Source organism: Aptenodytes forsteri, unplaced genomic scaffold, assembly GCF_000699145.1.
Source record: "Aptenodytes forsteri isolate BGI_AS27 unplaced genomic scaffold, ASM69914v1 Scaffold15, whole genome shotgun sequence".
Lineage (NCBI taxonomy): Eukaryota > Metazoa > Chordata > Aves > Sphenisciformes > Spheniscidae > Aptenodytes > Aptenodytes forsteri.
The window spans coordinates 383,364-402,100 of record NW_008795129.1 but is presented as its reverse complement, the minus strand read 5'-3'; the positions used below and the strand labels follow the sequence as shown (position 1 = coordinate 402,100).

The 18,737-nt window shown below is 36.6% G+C and overlaps 1 protein-coding gene across 1 annotated transcript in view; it reads right to left on the bottom strand.

Annotated features, from left to right (window-relative positions):
- Positions 1-18,737, bottom strand: part of KCNMA1 (potassium calcium-activated channel subfamily M alpha 1) — a 526,984-nt gene that overhangs the window by 371,521 nt on the left and 136,726 nt on the right. The window contains exon 2 of the mRNA XM_019471725.1: positions 16,726-16,890. Within this exon, the coding sequence (XP_019327270.1) occupies positions 16,726-16,890 (165 nt within the window). The remainder of the gene's footprint in view (positions 1-16,725; positions 16,891-18,737) is intronic.

Genomic DNA, 18,737 nt, shown 5'->3' with positions numbered 1-18,737 from the left:
AAAAAAAACCCAACCCCACACCACTTGGAACTGATTACAGTATATATTTTTAAAATACTTCCCCTCAACTTTTCTTCTGGGCAAGCAAGACAGCATGAATGCATTCCACTGTAATACATTACAGCATGGAAAGTGTTGAAAACCGTTCAGTTCAACCCCTCAATGGTCTCAAAATTCTATTGGGCAAACAAATCCACGTTTCAGCAATGTCTTAAACTGTTCCTTCTATGCCTTCTGTGTTACTGATGAAAATCAGTGGACCTTCCTGACAATAATGGCATTACACTGAGGTCACACAGGAATAAATGAGGTTCCTGAATTGTATAACAAGTTTGGGGGGTTAAAAAAGTTCTTCCACACCAACAAACAAGAATGGAAACATTATTTAAAATTTCCAGTGGCTAGATGCAGTTCATTAACTAACTCCATCGGTTTTTAGAATCATTTGCATAGCTAACAGGTTGCTAACAGGTTCATTTTTATCAAAGTCACAAGGGTTTACCCAATGGGAATCTGAACACATTATCACTAAAACAAAAACATGAACTATCTGATCTCATTATACATAGTTCTATTTAATGTATTGTATTTTATGTCACACTAATATTGTTTAAAAAAAGCTTGCTATTCTTAATATCGTAACCTTGTAAACAGTATCAAATTGTGATGCCTAATTTGCAGTGAAGACACTTTATGCTAATTACAGTTTATATTTTCAAATTATTTGTATTCTATATAAAGGTAAATTTTATATAAACACCTAAATGACGCTGAAATGCCAATACTCAAGCCAAGTCAGATGTGGCTGTAATATTAAACCTTGTTTAAAACAAAATGGGAAAGAAGATTCCTACATACTCATCATTGTACCTGTAAATGAGACCTAATAGCAGGTAATAAAGCTGTTTACAATTAGCATGCTAATTCTGAAAGTGCAATAAAAATGAAGATTTCTTTTCCAAGTTTTTCCACACATTCCTATTCCCCAAATAATCAGAAAGACAATAAAGTAGAGAATTCCCTTATAAGTGCAAGCATCTAATGTCAGTATTCTTAACTATACTAGGTAAGACAAAGCTGAAGTCTCTCTCAATCCAAGGCTTACTTTGTGGCAAACCAAAAGTTTTCAGACTTCAGCTTCTGCTTTTTCCTGTAATTCGTATCAGTGAATTAACTCATGTGATTAATTCTCAACTAGTGATATACATTTTATAAAACCAGATTTAACATTTTTTTTTACCACAAGATACATTCTCCTAAGGGAAATAAGAAAAGATCTCACATAGGCAGGCTTTTCATTTGTAGAAGTAAAACAGTGGTTTTGGATATGCAACAGAACTGCATCATTAAAAAATAGGTCTTTCATATCAAGAGCCATCAGCTATAAAGAGACCACAAGCAACTAGTGTTGATGCCCAAGGCTCTTTCCAAAAGAGAATACATAATGAGTCTAGCGGACTGAATGGCAAGGAAAAATTCAGATTGTTTATCTGTCTGCACCTATCAGGCCCAGAAGAGATAAAAAAGCAGAAGTGCAGAACAAAAACACTAAGGAAGAGAGCTTGTAGAGTAAAAAATATTTTGATACATGAATATGCCATCTTCAACTGCAAAATACAAAAGTAAAAATAATTCATATACAGATATAGAAATATGTGTGTGTATAGATATACATATTTATATAAAGAGGACATAAAATATCTATTTCATAATACTAGATGGATTCAACTATATAGGACAGAAATGTATTTTGAACCTGAAAATGTGCATTGGAAGAGCTAAACAAAATTTCACTAAATAAAGTGAATTCCTAATTTCAGTACTTTTTAAAACCTGATTTCAATACTGAATTCCTAATTTCATTACTTTTTAAAGCCTGATTTCAATACTTTTTACAAGCATGGATAATTATTTTTAATCCTAGCTTGCCCAGAAACAAAGGAGAATAGCAAGTTTAGTTACATGTTCAAAATCACCCAAGTTAGTTATAGCTATGAACAGAAACCATGTCAAACTTCCAGCCCTGTGCTGCATTTACTGAATCACACTGCTCACATTATTTTTCCAGGGTGACAGAAAATGCTCAGGAAATTAAGAGTTACTGTTATGGACTGTACCACCTATTGTACGTCCTCTAGCTGATACTTCAAAGAGAAGACAGTTTTCTGCCCAACTAACTCCTCCAATGGATTTAAGCCAGTGGCTGACAATCTTTTCCAGTCTGGAGATCCCTAGAAATTTTCTATTGTACTTACAAACACCAAACAGCAACTGTAAACCTATGAACTGCTGGCTTGGTTTTCTCAGTTACTTTTCACAGCTTTCTACAAGAAACCATCAAACAACTCACCCAAAACAACTTTGTAATATTTACCATGAGAGAAAACAAGGCAAATCTGAAAAAGTAATCTATAGGGAAACTTTACTACAATAATTTTCTAGAGCTTGATAGCAAAATGTCTACAGGTTTCTCAAACATCTTTTTGTTAGTGTGACATGCAAGCCTTTTATGTTCAACATGCTGATTTATGTTGCTGTTTTGTAACATGGAGGAACTTCTGACTTGCATGTACTTCATTATTTTCAATAATATTTTACAATCCTTTAAGTATAACAGAAAAGGACTTTAAAATCTAGTCTGACAGAGTGCAGCTTGATCACATTCATTGAAACAAATCCTTAGGCATAAGCATCAATGACAAAATTTGCTCAGGCCTTTATTGAACACAAAAAAAAATTGCAGCCTTGGAAAAAAAATAAAATGTGAGCAAACTGCTATCATAGTCAAGAAAGATCCTGCTGAATTCATCTTTTCATACCTGTGCTGGTTTTCCATACATAATACTATGCCAGGCTTTTGAGGGGTAGGAGAATGTGACAGTTCAGCTTTGTTTACATTGCTTAGAGCAGAACATAGAATTCTCCGATTTAGCTAAAACAACAGAACTGATTGTGCCAGGTTCTCTGTACATGTGCACGGTTGCTAAACTGTAGCATGGAGTAAAAATGGTAGCATGCAACACTGTCCAGACAGTCTAATGACACCCAAAATACATACAGATCAACTGCCCTAATGGCACGCTCTGTTGATTCTTCTAGTTCAAAATTCTCCATGTAAGGTTCAACCCTTACAGTATTTGGGTTGGATAGATTTAAAAATCAAAACCAAGGCAACCAAAGTCACAAGGCCAGACTTCCTTCCTTTTCTTGAGGAACAGATTAAAAAAAGGACAAATTATAAAATTAAACAGCTCACAAAGATGTTGCAAACATTTTGCATTGACACTAAAACGCAGACAATATACTCTTGCTTGTTACCAAGATACACGGCTATACTTCCTCAAGGTACATTCAGTACCTTCAGAATGCATGTTATGGGATTAAATATAATGGCTGACAATAACAAAGAAAACAGTGCATCTCCGTGCAAAAGCTTAGCATTCTGCTATCCTTTGCAGCAGGCTCATGACAGTATCACATTTTGTATATCACAACAATCAGATGGCTCACTAAATCTACTCATCTCTACAGAAGTAATTTTTTGCAAGATTTTACCCTGACAGGCATAAATTGGTTTTTTTAACAGTACGTAGGCGTCGTATGTTTTTCAATGAGAGGACTGTGGGCATCTGACAGAACTGGATGGCTTAGTTTGCATGCAGTGAAGAGCATCTGTCTACGCAAGGCAGGATCAGGTTCCACGTTTCACCTTCGTTCCTGATGTGGTATCCCCATTCTAAGCAGTAACAATTACACTGTGTTTGAAATCAAATTTTTTGAAGTTTGGACTAGAAATAGAGGAAGAATCAGATTCTGTTTCCTTTTCCATTCTATACCTACCCTGCCTCAATTAAGTTAGTTTTGTGAGCCCCTCTCCACGACGACAGTCAGTGGTTCTATAGCTCATTAGAAGGCATGGAATTACATTGCAGAAATTGCCTTTTCACCCATCTATCCTAGCTAGTTACGCTGAATAGAAGCAATCTTCACAAGCCTGAAAGAAGCAGCAGGACTGCTTCAAACTTCTGAAAAGTCCCATCCCTTCCCCTTTTGAGAAAATATTAATAGCTCTTTCCTTTTCTCCCACCTTCCCTACTCAAACATTTCTCCTACCCTCATCCTGAGATGAAGGGAAGTGTCTGCAGGATGAAGACTCTCTTACTAGGAAGGAGGGAGCAGGACCAGTCAGAGCAGACATGCAAGTTTCCCCCTTAAACTCATGGCATTTTGCTGTAGTCCTCTAGAAGACCCCGAGAGCTTTCAGCTTCTAGGTGAAACACATGGAACATATTCCCTGATTTTTACTTTGAATTCACTTCTTCATCCTAGTTTCTACCATTAGATTTCCTGCTCCCTTCTCAGAAAGACAAGTAGGTCGTGTACTATTACTTCAGACTGAACCAAGCCTTCCAAACCTTACCAATAAAGAGAACCATTAAAAAAAGATATAAATATTACCTAGGGAATATGTCAAATTAGGCTCGTGACTCCCGCACGTCAGTAGCCAGCATTTTAACTGATTCTGACTGAATGGCATACTGTTCTTCCAGCAGCAGGACAGATATTAGACTTCACAGGAAAAGTGGGACTTTCAGCAGCTTTAGTGGTCAGCTGTGAAGTTGTCTCTGCTGCAGCATTTGAAGCTGAAACAAAGCATTAATTACAACAGAAAGGAACCTCCTGTGCCAAAGCACTGCACATTTAAGGAGCCACGTAAAACTACTGAAGCCAAGCAGAATATGCCGAGAACATTTCTCAGGAAACTTGTACGTAGTCAAGTAACTATCGAACAACAGTTTTAAGAAAAACACTGACTATTTAAGAAGCAAAAGGAAACTGATTTTGATAGACAATATTTTGTATGGAAATTAACTATTACTTTTTGCTAAACTCTGAAATGGAGATTTTTTTTTTGGGATTGTTAAAAGCCCGTAGTTGTATTTGTTTTTTTTTTTTTTTTTAAACCACAAGCTTAGCAGCTCATTGCATTTACCCCACACCTCAGAACAAATCATTGATGGAAGAGCTGCACAAAAACATATGCAAAATTATCCTTAAAAATATGCATTATCACATCAGTGTATTGATGACAAGCACAATTTTATCAAATACACTAAGTGCAAAGAGAAAAAATACTAAACAAACAATATTATCAACTGCATCATCAGAGCAACCCTTTCATGGGAACAGCCTTAAGGGGAACCCATCTGTCTCCTCTGGTGAGCTTTGCAAAAATGCTTCATTTGCAACAGTTGCGTCCGTATCTTTTGTTCGATACCTGACTATTGTCCGTGGCCCATCGGGAGAAGGTAAATTTCCTCTGCACCACACTTATCATGAGGATGCGACAGCGTTATCAGAAGGAACACTTCTGTATTTATGTACTTTCCTTCTAGCTGTATCTAAGAAAGAAGTAGCAAGCACTTTTCCTAACTTACGTTTGACTTTAATATGGTGATACAGTCTTACAAATATTTTTCAACAATAAAGACTTGTATAACAGAAGTCACCCTCTGCAATAGTAGTTTCCCTAAGCCACTTTTGCTACAACTGTCTGAATACTAACCATGTTCTTGACTTTCTCCAAATAATCATACCATTCAAAACTTGACACAACATGATTTTTAAATGTGTTTGCCCTTCTATCATTTTAATGATAGAATGCCACAGATACTTTAATTTAGAAAAAAAAGGACGTGGTAGATGTCAAAGGTGTTAGCAGAGTATATTTACTTCCACTGTAGGAAAAGTCGCATGCTTTTAATAATATCAGAATAGATTCTACAAGCGTGGCCACCTATCTAGAGGTCATGGAAGACACTGCAGCACAGCAAAAGTTTCTGAAGATAACTTTACAGTGGGTAACTCCCATAGCAGCGGCTATAAGCTGAAACACCACAGAAACAGGGTAGATTAGACTACACTGAGATCGGGCTTACAAAAAGAAGGTTTTTAAAAATTAGCAATTTTAATTAAGAGAAACATGAATTGTATGTGTGATGTACACACTTAATTTTCTATTTCTCCACTTTCTGAGCTAAGAATTCAAACACAAGGTTTTAAGTCCAATTAAGTCCAGTTCTCAGTATAGCTCATGTCATTCTTTTATGAAACATACTGTTTATCCTTTTCTTGATTTGATTTTAGAGCATACGTCTACCTTATGCTCACCTAACCCATCTCCGCATAGCAGTATTTAAAATTTATAAAATTGAGGAGAAAAAGTACTAGTTATGTTTGATTAGCCATACACTTCATGGGAGACTTAACAGAAGAGAACGTTTCAGATTGGCATATATTAACACTAAAAGCAAGCTGATGGAGAAAGAATTAAAGTCAGCAACATTTTCTCCCATATTACAACATCACAGCTGATAATAAAGTAACTTCTTGGTCCTAGATACTGCCTCACACTGAGAAATTAGCATGTTCTTGTTTTTATTATTTTAGTTTAACCACTTTTTTTTTTTTTTTTTTAAACAAGACAAGATGCACTGAAATTACAGCAGTTTCACAAAACACAAGGTGGCTACCCTAAAGGTGTAGTGACAACCAGAAATGCTGTAGCTACACTGCAGAATTGAATAGTCCAATGCTACAGAAATATGTACACTAAAAGAACTTTCTCTCCCACAGGACTGTGGGCAGAAACCCACCCACTGATCCAAAGCAAAAACCCTGCAAAACAATCCTCGGTATTGTCAATAATAAATAAATATTCAGAAAACGAAAATGCATAAACGGAACTTAAACTAGCTGCAGTTACCATAGAAACCAGCAAGACTTACTCAACTCTTCCTACTCTATTCCATTATCATTCAGTATCTCATGAACTCAAATGGAGCAGCATTGTTCCTATTCCTATGGAAACCCTGGAAATAGCCCACATCATTGTCACAGGAGATTAAAGCAATCTAGAACACGTCTTGGATTCATTTATGTGCCGCCAAGGCCTATGAAAGGTTAAAAATAACCAAAGTCCATTTCTCAATAGAGAGGAGCGGAATCCAAACTATTCCCTATGAACAGTAGGTAAGTAACAAACATCGGCAAGCAGTTTATAATCTGTGAACAATTGCGATGAACAGATCTGTACAGTTACACTAACACACTGAAAGGTACATTGTCAGCAGCTTTGTGTTCTGTCTTTATACAAATGCCCTAGCTGGGTAAGATTATGCCCTCTAGTCCTTATGACATTTCTCTTATTTCTTGACCAGGATGAAGAAAGGGGAACTTGTATACAGATGTAATACTATATAATCTAAAGTGCATGCACAACTCTTTCCACCTCCACCTAAAAAAAAGAAAAATAAATCTGCTACACACGTATTCAGAAACACACATTCTGTTAAATAAACAAGATTCATGAATACTTGAATGACGCTGTATTAAAGGTAAGATGCTTCCCCATTACTCCCTTCTGACTAGATAAATGTCTCCTTTTTCTACTCTATTAATCTAAACATGTAGAGTGAGTAAACTTTTGATCTAGCGATTAGAAGGTATGACTGTAAGCCGTAAAAAATGCCTCCCAGAGCCAGTTCGGTTGTCTGTCTAGCACAGAGGCAAATCTTTGACTGTGTTAATTTGAGATGCTTTTTAGGAAGAACAGGAAAGCATAGTCACTTTCTGTAGTCCATTCCACTCATACAGTCTTTGGAATACGTGTGTTAGGAGATTACTCCTTCCCATACTCTGTAACAGCTGTTTGATATCTGTTGCCCATTTCTCCAGTCCATTTTTTGAACCTGTTGACACTGTCTACACAGTCTCCCATCATAAAAAAAAAAACAACCCAGAAGTTCACTGATCCTCATCTAAAAAAAATCCCCTTTTTAAAAATCTGTCTTAAATTGATCCCTACAACTTTCATAAGTTGCCCTTGTTTTTAGCATCTGATTAATAACAGTTTGACATAGATTGTCCACCAACTTCCTTTGTGAATGCTGACCACATCCCATACCAGCCTTTTCTCCGAACTCCAAACGCCCAGCAATTTTTACCTTGTAAGGCAGCTGTTTCGCATCCTTATTGCTTTTGTTGCCTTTCTCTGTCCTTTATTCTGTCACTCTTAAGACAGAAAAATAAGGACTTCACGCAGTACTCAAGATGTGCGTATATAAAGATTTTTTTTTGAGTAGCAAAATTTTGTCACCTGTCTTGTTCTTGACGATGCCCAGAGTCAGTCAATTATTTCAAAGAACTGTCCATGATAATGCCAAAATATTTCCTCAGCTATATCTACCAGTTCTGGCTTCAGAATCACGTAAGTGTGGTTTAGATTTTTTTCCCCTTAATAGATTGCCCTACTGTTACACACACTGAAGTTCATCAGCCACATACTTGCTGCCATGGGTACGAGTGTGCCACTAATTTCTACACTTTGAGATAGTCATTAGCTCCTTTGTGTTTTACTTTCTTCATCCATAAAATATAGTCATCTGCCTCAAGAGACAGTTGTATATGTAATTTATTAACAGCTACTTCTTGCTCTGTCATCCTCAGGGACATGTAGAAAGGCAAATTAATGGTTAATGCGATAACTTGTAATCATTACAATGTCCCTGAAATGTTTAGCAGTCCCAAACGGTCAGGTAAAATCTCATTTTTATGTTAGGAACTGGAAGCGGATTCAGTACTGTGTAGGAAAAAAAAGTATGCTCTCTCTCTCCTGAAGCAGGATGACAGTAAACCTTGTACTGAAACTTTAGTGTATGTTTTGAAATCTTTCAAACCACGTCCTTAGAAACTCCAATTTTGCTTTAACTTTTGGGAACTATTTTACTTGCTTATGGAAACAAGTCTTGATATGGGTCTTGGATCAATAAACATATTTAAAAAAAAAACAACGCAAAAAACCCAAACCACCGAGGACAGGGAACATTCTGTGGTTCCTGCCTGTGCAGTCAGACCTGGAGGCCGAGAAAGGCTTCCCCCTTCTCCTCTAGTTCAGAAACCTAGAGCACAACACAAGGGAAAATATGGCACTAGTTATTTTTGCCTAACTAGGGGAGTTTATAGCTCACACCAAACCTTCCTTAACTAAGAAAAATTGTAATGTCATAACCAATAGACTGCAAAACAAATCCTGTTATCCAAGAATGCGTGTGTTTCACTGCTGAAAAACTAATGTCAGGTTTGGATTTGTAAAAGGCTTGCGATATTATGAGTATGAAAGACTAAATCACTGAAGAATACATTCAATTTCTATTGTCAAGTCAATTAATACATTTTATTCTAAATTAAGTCCTATTCAGATTAACTGCATCCTAAGAACATTACAGGTGCTCAGAAAAAAAAAAAAAAAAGCATGTTAATCCACAAAAAGATTGGTTGCAAGACATCTCCAGGATGACAGGGTCCCACAATGAAAAGAAAAAGAAAGACCAAAATTTATGAGAGTTTTGTTTATCCTTGAGAAAGCTCGTTAAACTCCATATTCAAATTCTGAGATGTTGCATACTCAAGGTTGCTCAAGGTTTCTCTTCCTGCTTTGCAAATCTAGTAAAATAGCTGATATTGTGAAGAACACTGTCAAAAAATCTGTATGTATACCAAATGTACCTGCCCTCTCCAAATTCATATCTGTCAGGGATACCAAATTATCCTTTGAGCATGTATTCTCATTAAAGTCATGAGAAAACCGTTACTGCCTTTGGAAGTAGGGAGAAACCCCACATAATTTCCATGCTGCTAAATTTCACTTTGGCTGCTAGGCAACTGTAACTTATTGCAAGAGATGGTGGAGTTTTTGTCTTCCTCAGTGTTAAAAGAATTTGAGTCCTCTCCTTCAGAAAAAAAAAAAAAAAAACAAGAAAATGCAGCAAGAGCAAAGCAAGCTGTGAAAATATCCTGAAAAAAACCAAGCTGTATAAAGCATACTTAAATTTTTTTCCAGGAAAATCTGCTATAATTACTTACATATTTAAAAATCCACTGGTATTCCTTACTTGTATTTTTTCAAAACACTCCACCAGCTGTCAAGCAATTGACCTGAATACAAACTTAAAACAAACAAACCAACCAACCAACCCCAACCACCAGTACTTTTAATTCCGTTGCTTCACGTATGGTTTTTTCCCCTCTAGGGTACTCTTATTTGATACAATTTTTAATGAATCTCCTCTTTATGATATATTTATGGACAAAACCTATGTCTTATCTAAGTAAAAACAACTGACTTACACTTAAGAATGTTTGCTTCAGCAAGATTATTGCACATTAGTTGCATTTCAGTACCACATGTATTTATAATCAAACTGTGATCATTATAAACAAATGAGAAAACCTGAAGGCTTACATTTTTACAGAGTCACAGAAAGATGCCACTCTTATCTTTCCCTGAGTGAGCAGTGAGGCCTTCTAGCATTTTGAACAGTTCTTCAGAAGTCCAGTCAAGGGTCTAAACCTTTCCATAGCAAACATTTAGTGCACTCTCTATTCTCTGGATGGTCTTTGCTTCAGACTTTTAATCACCTTCTAAAGTTTTGACACCAATTTCTCAGAAACTGTAATATGTAGACCTTGGAGAATGAGACCCTCTGCCAAGCAGAGTTCCAAATCCCAAGCTGGCCCCAAGTTTTATTACTAACCTCAAAACTTCGTTCTATCTTGCCAAAACATTTGTTAAGACTTGCATTTTTCAACCTTTGAACGTGTAGGACAGTCAGAGCTGGGGAAAAAAGAATGACTGCTATATTTTTTGGATAGATGAAGAAAATGTAGCAACAATTATACATTCCAACCAAACTATGTTACAGAAAATTTCTATTTCATTTTAAATGCATACTCAGGAACATATAGTCACTTTTTAATTTAAGAAAGCACCTTCATATACCACTTCCTCATCTTTAGGTTTTTAAATGTAGTTAGTAAGTATTAAGAACATTAAGAAAGCAAAGTAAATAATCTTCTAATTAAATAACTTAGTAAGAAACAACTTAAATAATTAATATACTACTACCACTAATTGCTCTCCCCTCTCTCCCCCTCCCCCCCGGCTTTTCTTCTCTTTCTTTTAATGCTGCCAATCTAAAAGACATTTTCATCACGCAGTGATTAAAAAGCAAAGCCTTATACACTCCATTTTAACACAAATTTGCCTGTTTCTGACTGACTCTGTTTCCTTTAGGTACTGTAAGAGTCAAGGCAGCAGGCAAAACCACCACATGGCACTTAGCACAAGCTAAGTGAAGCTCATATCTCTGCTACGCGTTCACAGGTCACGTGTTAAAAATGGAACAAACAACAATTTGCGCCACCATTTTATCTCCTGGATTTGCAATTCAAATAATGATTTTTCTTTGTCAGTTTAAAGGAGAGTCCACATTCAACTGTGTCCTACACTGAACTGTGGTGACTTCAACAATATACGTATGACTTTCTCTCGTATATCAAACACTTTACCTAATTAAGGAAGTCTTTTTCTTCTTACTTAAATGATTTAAAAAAATTAATTTCAGGAAGCAAAATCAGTTCATAAACACCTTTAATTTCCTGCTTCTTCAGATTTATTTTGAATGTGTCTGATTCTTCTTTGAGAAACCCACCTCAGGAATTTTCATCTGATACTTCCATCATCTACAGCATTATACAGCACTTCAAGGTAAATCCGTATTTCCCTGAACAGATTTTAAGTAAACTGTTACCTTTTATTGTTATTTACATTTATGCCACTCAACATCAGCTGCAAACAGAACTGCATAGGTTCAATTAGCATGTTCTGAAATCATGTGCTTATGCAATTTAATATGGACACCTTTTTAAACAGTATGTAGAATTCTCATCTACAGTATTTAAGAGCAAAAGTCACATTTTCAAAGGTTGTGCCACCAAGAACGTTAAGTTCCAGCCTTAATGGAAGGAGTGAGCAGAAAAGGATATTCTGACTATACAACCGTAGGCACCATGCCTAGCCAGCTCACTTTTCTGCACTACTTCAGAAAACAAAAAGGGTTTAACTGAAGGACGTTCTGGATCACCCTGTATAAATGTCTTCCTCCAAAGCCTGCCCTTCAGATGAAACGGGGTAGTGTGAATATTCCTTTGTGCACAAACCACTTGTGAAATGTCAAGTGCAGAATTTAGCTCCTAAAGGAGTAAGAATGTCTAGTTCTATTTCCGTACTTCATCTCCACAATATTCACATAAACTACTGAATCAACTGCAATATTGGCACAATCCCATGTACGTGCCACTTCTACGTCTATTCCGTCTAATCTCGCTGTCATTAACAGACAAGAATTGCATGCTATGAGACACTAAGTTGACATAATGATAGAACAAGTTATGGTCAAATGTTTCGGAAATTTCATGGTTTATTTAGGAAGTAGGAAGCCCATTCTTGTTTCTCATGTTGCCCCCCCCCCCCCCAAATAAAAAAATATCTTTTTAACAAAATGAAAACTACTCCTAGAGACTGAAAGAACAGAAATCTGTTTCCTAATGGTTCTCTGTCGGAATTAATACAAAAGCACTCTGAGGAGCAGGTAACAGGGGCAACTCCTACCTCATGTAACCAAGAGCTAAGGATACAAGTGGAGATATTAACAGGATATATTTGAGACACTATCCTTTCCAGTATACCTGCTCTTAGATACTCACGTGATGAGGGAGTAGCATACTAAAAAATGACACACGGCAAGCATTTCGTATTGAAAAAACAGACATAATTGACCGCTTCTGTGGAGCAACGCATGAAACTGGCAGCACCGATTCTTCTGTGCTCCAAAAAAGTGAGAAAGAGCAGGTGCAAACAATACTGAGTTTTATGTAAGAGCACCAGTATGAGAAGCTTTTGTGCCAGGGAGACAATTAATTCTGCCAAGTGTTCAAAATCACTTCCACAGAGAATGGGTGAAAGTTTTTCTGTATACAGAGATTAATTTGCACAATACCCATATCTTTGGTTTCACCTAGTTAGCTCTAACATGTAGATGTAAAAAATACTGCCAAAATTTAAAAGACAAGCCTGTTGGGTTTTTTTTCCACAACTCACAGCAAACGTTGCTGGCAGGCCCAGACATCCATCACAAACAGATTTTACAAAAAGTTTCAGATACTTGAAAAGGTTGATATATTTTTTATTTGAAACAGAACATTTAATTGATGTCAAAAGCAAAATATTTCAAGGTTTGAGAAGGTGTTAATTTCTCCTCTCTTTGTTTAGTCTTTAAATGTAACTCTTCCTCTTATCAATGGAATGGGAGGGGAGGAGGCTAAGAATACGATTTTTTGGTTTGTGGGTTGGTTTTTTTTTTGCTTTTATTTCAGTTACAGAACTCTTCCCTCCCCTACAAGCACCAATGAATTAAATGTTTGTAAGAAAACTAGTCTGGAGGGGAATCATCTCTTGCAAAGATTTCAGAGCTACTGTGTTTGTCAGGAATGGATTAAATCATTTCACTAACTGTCTCCAATGACCCAGATCATGAATAACAAGCAACATCCCTTGCTTTCCAGTAGATGCACTGAAACACATGATTTGGAAAATGGTTTCTTCCCCAAGTAAGTGTCAAATTAAAAAACAAACAAACAAAAAAAAGTTGTTAAGTTTTCAACTAGTTCTACAGCTACAATGTTGAAGAAGGCCTTCTAGTCTGTATTTTAAAGGTTGCCTACTGATTTGCATCTGTTGCCTAAACAGAAACATTTGATTTCACAAGAGAATAGGGCAAATTGTCCTATGTTGATGTAAACATCCAATTTTGTACTACAACTGCACAGATGTGGAGCTGTGACCTTTAAAAATAAATTTTGTCCTGCATTTTCCATACCGTTGGCCTTTCTTTTCTTCACCTGTGGGTAGCCATGAAGTTTAAATATTAAAGAGGTGATTATAGGAGCAGCCACTATATAAATATTTGTTCCAACACTCACAAAGCACCTGGACAAACTGATCTGATAAATTAGGAAGTTGTTTTGTAAGGTTACTGGGGAAGAAATAAAAGCTAGACCAGACATATCAAAGGTACGGTGACAGACTCCAGTAGAGGCAGGTCTAAAAAATATTAAGTTTTGGTTCCACAAACAGCACTTGACATTCCACTAAGATTCACTTTGGAGAAAATTACTATCTAGGTAAGAAAAATGGTAAGAGTTTTTTCCATGAGCAGAAAACACAAATAAAATTCTACTTTACACTGATGTGTGTTCAACACTTTGCTAATTTGTCTGCTTCACTTGTCAAATAAACCCAGGCAGCAGTTACACAACAGCCTTCAGGTAATCAGGCTGAACTGAAGGTCAATTATAACTCTTTTCCCAAGTCTATTTTCAGTGGATGACTTTTAAAAACTTTTTTTGTAAACATTGGATGTGTGAGAATGATTTTAATTTAAACTCTCACAGTGAAAAAATGTACTATAATTTCTTTAGCTGCAGGTATCTCATACAATTTTGATTTCATAGCACTGTAAAGCCACCAGTTCTTTCTTCTTTAGGGGAAAAAAAAAAATAAATTCCACACTTTGATTCAGAAATATAATAGCTGGCAGGAACAGGCTGTGTTAAGTTAGTAGGAATTCATGAGTAAGTCATAATATTTTCAAACAATATACTTTGATAAAAATATTGACTTGACTTATCTACATTCTGTATGTAGAAATAACGTGAATATTCTCTCTAGCACAAATGTTCTTTGAAGCAGTCAGCCTTTAGCAAACATAACCATAAAGTAAAATCTAAATGAACAGTCAATGTTCATACTGGAAATGGTCCTCCGGAAATTACATCCTATCAATTCAAATCCTGAAACTGATTTGATAAAAATATTGACTTGACTTATCTACATTCTGTATGTAGAAATAACGTGAATATTCTCTCTAGCACAAATGTTCTTTGAAGCAGTCAGCCTTTAGCAAACATAACCATAAAGTAAAATCTAAATGAACAGTCAATGTTCATACTGGAAATGGTCCTCCGGAAATTACATCCTATCAATTCAAATCCTGAAACTGATGAGTGCTATATTAAAATAAATGCAACTTGTTTTCTAAACTAAACAAAATTAACTAACAGACTTCATACATCACTACTTATTTCTCCGACGGTTAGTCATATTGATGAGCGCAAATGTGTGCAATACCTGCTGTTATACCTTGACAAGAATATAAACATACTCTCAGAAATAACCTGACCCAATGATGTTGGCCAGCTGTCTACAAAAAACTCTGGAAATAAACTAGTCCCTTGTAAGATGCAATGGTAAACTGCGAGTACAAAAAAATACCCCCAAAGAAATAAACAAAGTCATCAAATGGAATTGAATAAGTTCTCCCAGTATCTTGAATAAAAATACATAGTAACATGTGTTTCATGTTTTAGGTTTTGGGCTTGATTGTTCATTTGTATTTGTGCTCACATACACCTCAGTAAAAACAACACAGGCCAATTTCTGACTTGCATAGCTAGTAGTATATGACTCTGGTTTTGGGTGATTTCTAGTCTTGATGCTTAAAGTGGAACAAGAAGCAGGGCTCTAAGATTTGTCACTTTTAATGCTGAAGATGTCAGGAAACACGTAGAAAATCAATATGCCGCTTTTCATAAGACGATCAACATGTCACTTTCACGTAGAAGACGTGGTGCTATAAGCAGCAGTGGAACATGCTTTCAAGCTGTTGATAAAAGTCAGCATTTAACATAAGCAAATGGGCAGAAGGTATTTTTAGGAAAAAATAATCAAAATAATATTACTGCAGAACTAAACAAGACAGTAGCAATTGAGCCACCTCAACTTTTCACTGTAAAAGACTTGATTGGGAAGTGCAATTTCTTTTCTTTGCCTTCCCTTCCCTCCCCCTGCCCAAATAATTACTCTGTAGACCAGAACTGACTCACAGTAAAATATCTCTTAACCAAAGTAAACAATCAAGGACGCAAATTCTGTCTTCAGTTTAATCCAAACTAGTTCCAAAGTCTCACTGGGATTCTCAAAAGTTTTAAATGGGATTTAAATCACTTTAGCTGCTAGTTTATACGTACACGCATTCTAACAAGGAAACTAATCAAAACCACACAGGAGACTCCTTTTACTGCAGTGAACTCCACAGAAAACCCTTGGCAATTAAGTATGATTTGACAAGGCTATAAAATAATTATATTCAAATAAAGTGAAAACTATAAAGGTTGGAACTTGGAACTTTAAACCACCTATTATCAGTATCTGATTTGTGGCTTTATTTGATACATAACTGTTTGCATGTTCGAAGCTTTTCCTAAGTTAATAAAGAAAAAGATCAAGAGACCATAAATTCATTACTAGTCTATTGAAAGTATCACAAATCCCATTGCATGGCCAATTCAAACTTGTCTTTGCTTTACAGTTCTGACCGCTATCTACATTTGTAACACTGTGCTTATTTTCCAAGTTGGCTTCCATTTTTGCTAGCACAATTTTACTTCCAGACAAAATAGGCCTATAGTTTCACCACATAATATGAAATTACTGAACTCAATGTTTGTAGCACAGTTCAAAATCACGGTGCCAGAATACTGAAATAGGCTGGGGGGTGGGCTGGAAGTCAGTTTTTCTTACTTGCTGTCTCTGCTTCTCTCTTGCAGCGGGAATTAGTCTGCTATTTTACTTCCAAAAGAGAAAATTGGGATTGACTCAGCGCTGATGCGACAAACCAATCAAAAATCCTCCACTAATGCTGGGACACAGTGTTTGTTAAAAAATGTTCTTTAAACTAAGAACATAGAAAATCATAGAAAACTTACAAGTACTCTGCCAGTTAATGTCTGGGCAGATATCATGACTCCTGCCCAATCCTTCACGGAGGTCATCCATCCCACTTCTGCTGCCACATTCTCCTCTTTTTCATCTGTCGGTTTGCAGGTCCCATCTGCCTGTGTATCTCCACCACCATTGATCTTCTGGGCCTCCTGCAAAGTAAGTATTTGGGTTAATGTTTAGCAATTTGACAGTGAAAGTCAGCGTACAGTTGTGGCTAAGAAATGCTATGAAAAAAGTAAATCAGTCTTCCTAGATTCCTGCTAGATGAAATTAAGCACCTACTCGGCCATATCTCTTTAGAAGTAATAGAAATAGAAATGTTCTATGAGGTACCGAACTAACAACTAGATAATACTCCTCGCCTTGACTTTACATCTTAAAAACATGTATTTGGCATCAAATATGCTATACGTTCCTTGCCTATAAGCAGCATAATTGCCAAGAGCTATGTATGCAATTACAGAGCTACATATTTTGAGTTTGTCAGACATACACTGAAGGACCTTTTGATGTATTAGTTCAAAGCAACGTGTACTAGGTGCTAACATAATTTATGTACATTTTTAATTTACTATCATTAGAATTAATTATCTGAGTAAACCTTCACTGAGAAGCATGATGTAACAAGACAATAATTATCAAGTGTGAGAGGAACAAAATACACCATAGAGAATCTGCATGCTATCAGTGAACCAGTGTTTCAATGAAAGTGTTTAATATATCACAGGAATTCTTCTGTCAGTAAGTGGCTCTCGTAGAACGGAGAGCTAGAAATTAAAGAGGAGCCTCAGCTGCACTAAGCTGATGGATGAGTCACATGCACTGGAATTCATATCAGTCTCTCACAGATGCTGCAGCAAGGATGTCGTGCTCTGTAACTGCCTGCTATGTGTTACAGTCATGCATGCTGCACAAAAATCAAGAGAAATTATAGGAAAAGCCAGCCTGGATTGTGCAGCGTTTAAAACACATCATATGCAAAGTATGAGACTGTGCCGTGAGCATGCCTTCGGTGACAGCATAATACTAACGGCTTCCTGAATCCTTGACAAGTTATGCTAAACAAGCATAGGGGAGGCAGCAAAATTCAGTGCTGAGTCAAGTACTGAGCACTTGAACTGCACCCATAGATCCACGTTAGTGCTTCAAGCACTCTGCACAGAACGGCAGCTTGAAAGATCTTGTTTATACATGACTTGCCTATAGGCCACTAAGCAGGAAATCAGTTGCCATTAATCCCCTTTGGGATATCCGTTGTACAAGCAAAGATGATTGACGCTGGTTCAGAGGTTATTACTACAGTAGGAATACTACACTACCACGGTCAAAACGCATGACTGTGAGATGGCCTCGAGGACACAGCTGGACATAAAGGTAAGGGCAATTCCTGAGACCAGTACTGAACTAATAAAGCAGTTGCACTGAATCTGTCAGAAAAGGACAGTAGAGCAATACTAAAAATGTAATATGGAGACCAACAGTTGTTTTTAGAGAATCTCAGTATTGCAACTTATTTTGATAAGCATATTGCTCTCCGTTAGTCTCCCTCTCGATACGCAGGCTCTATCTTCTTACTAGCAATTACAGCACAGTGCATGATGTGGCTATATTGATAACAACAAATTATTCAGAGTTACAACAGTAATTCAGTACTTCCTAAGCAAATAACCAGACAGAAGATAAAAGCTACTTTGTATTTGCATAACTGGACCTCATTCCCTGACAAATTTGGATACAGTGAATCAGATGTTTTGCACTCAGCTTTGAAAGACACATACTGCATTGCACACGCACAGAGCACAACCTACAGAAATGAGCTCATTGCTTAGGACAGTGACGTATACTACGGCACAAAGCATTTCCAGGAGAGTAACGCTTGGCCGGGGGCAATTTGTGACCCATATCATCACCGAGCCATATAGATCAGTCCCAAAGAAATGCCTTGACCACCATCAGTGTTTCGATTATAAACCAGGAAAGAGAAACCTAGCTTCCC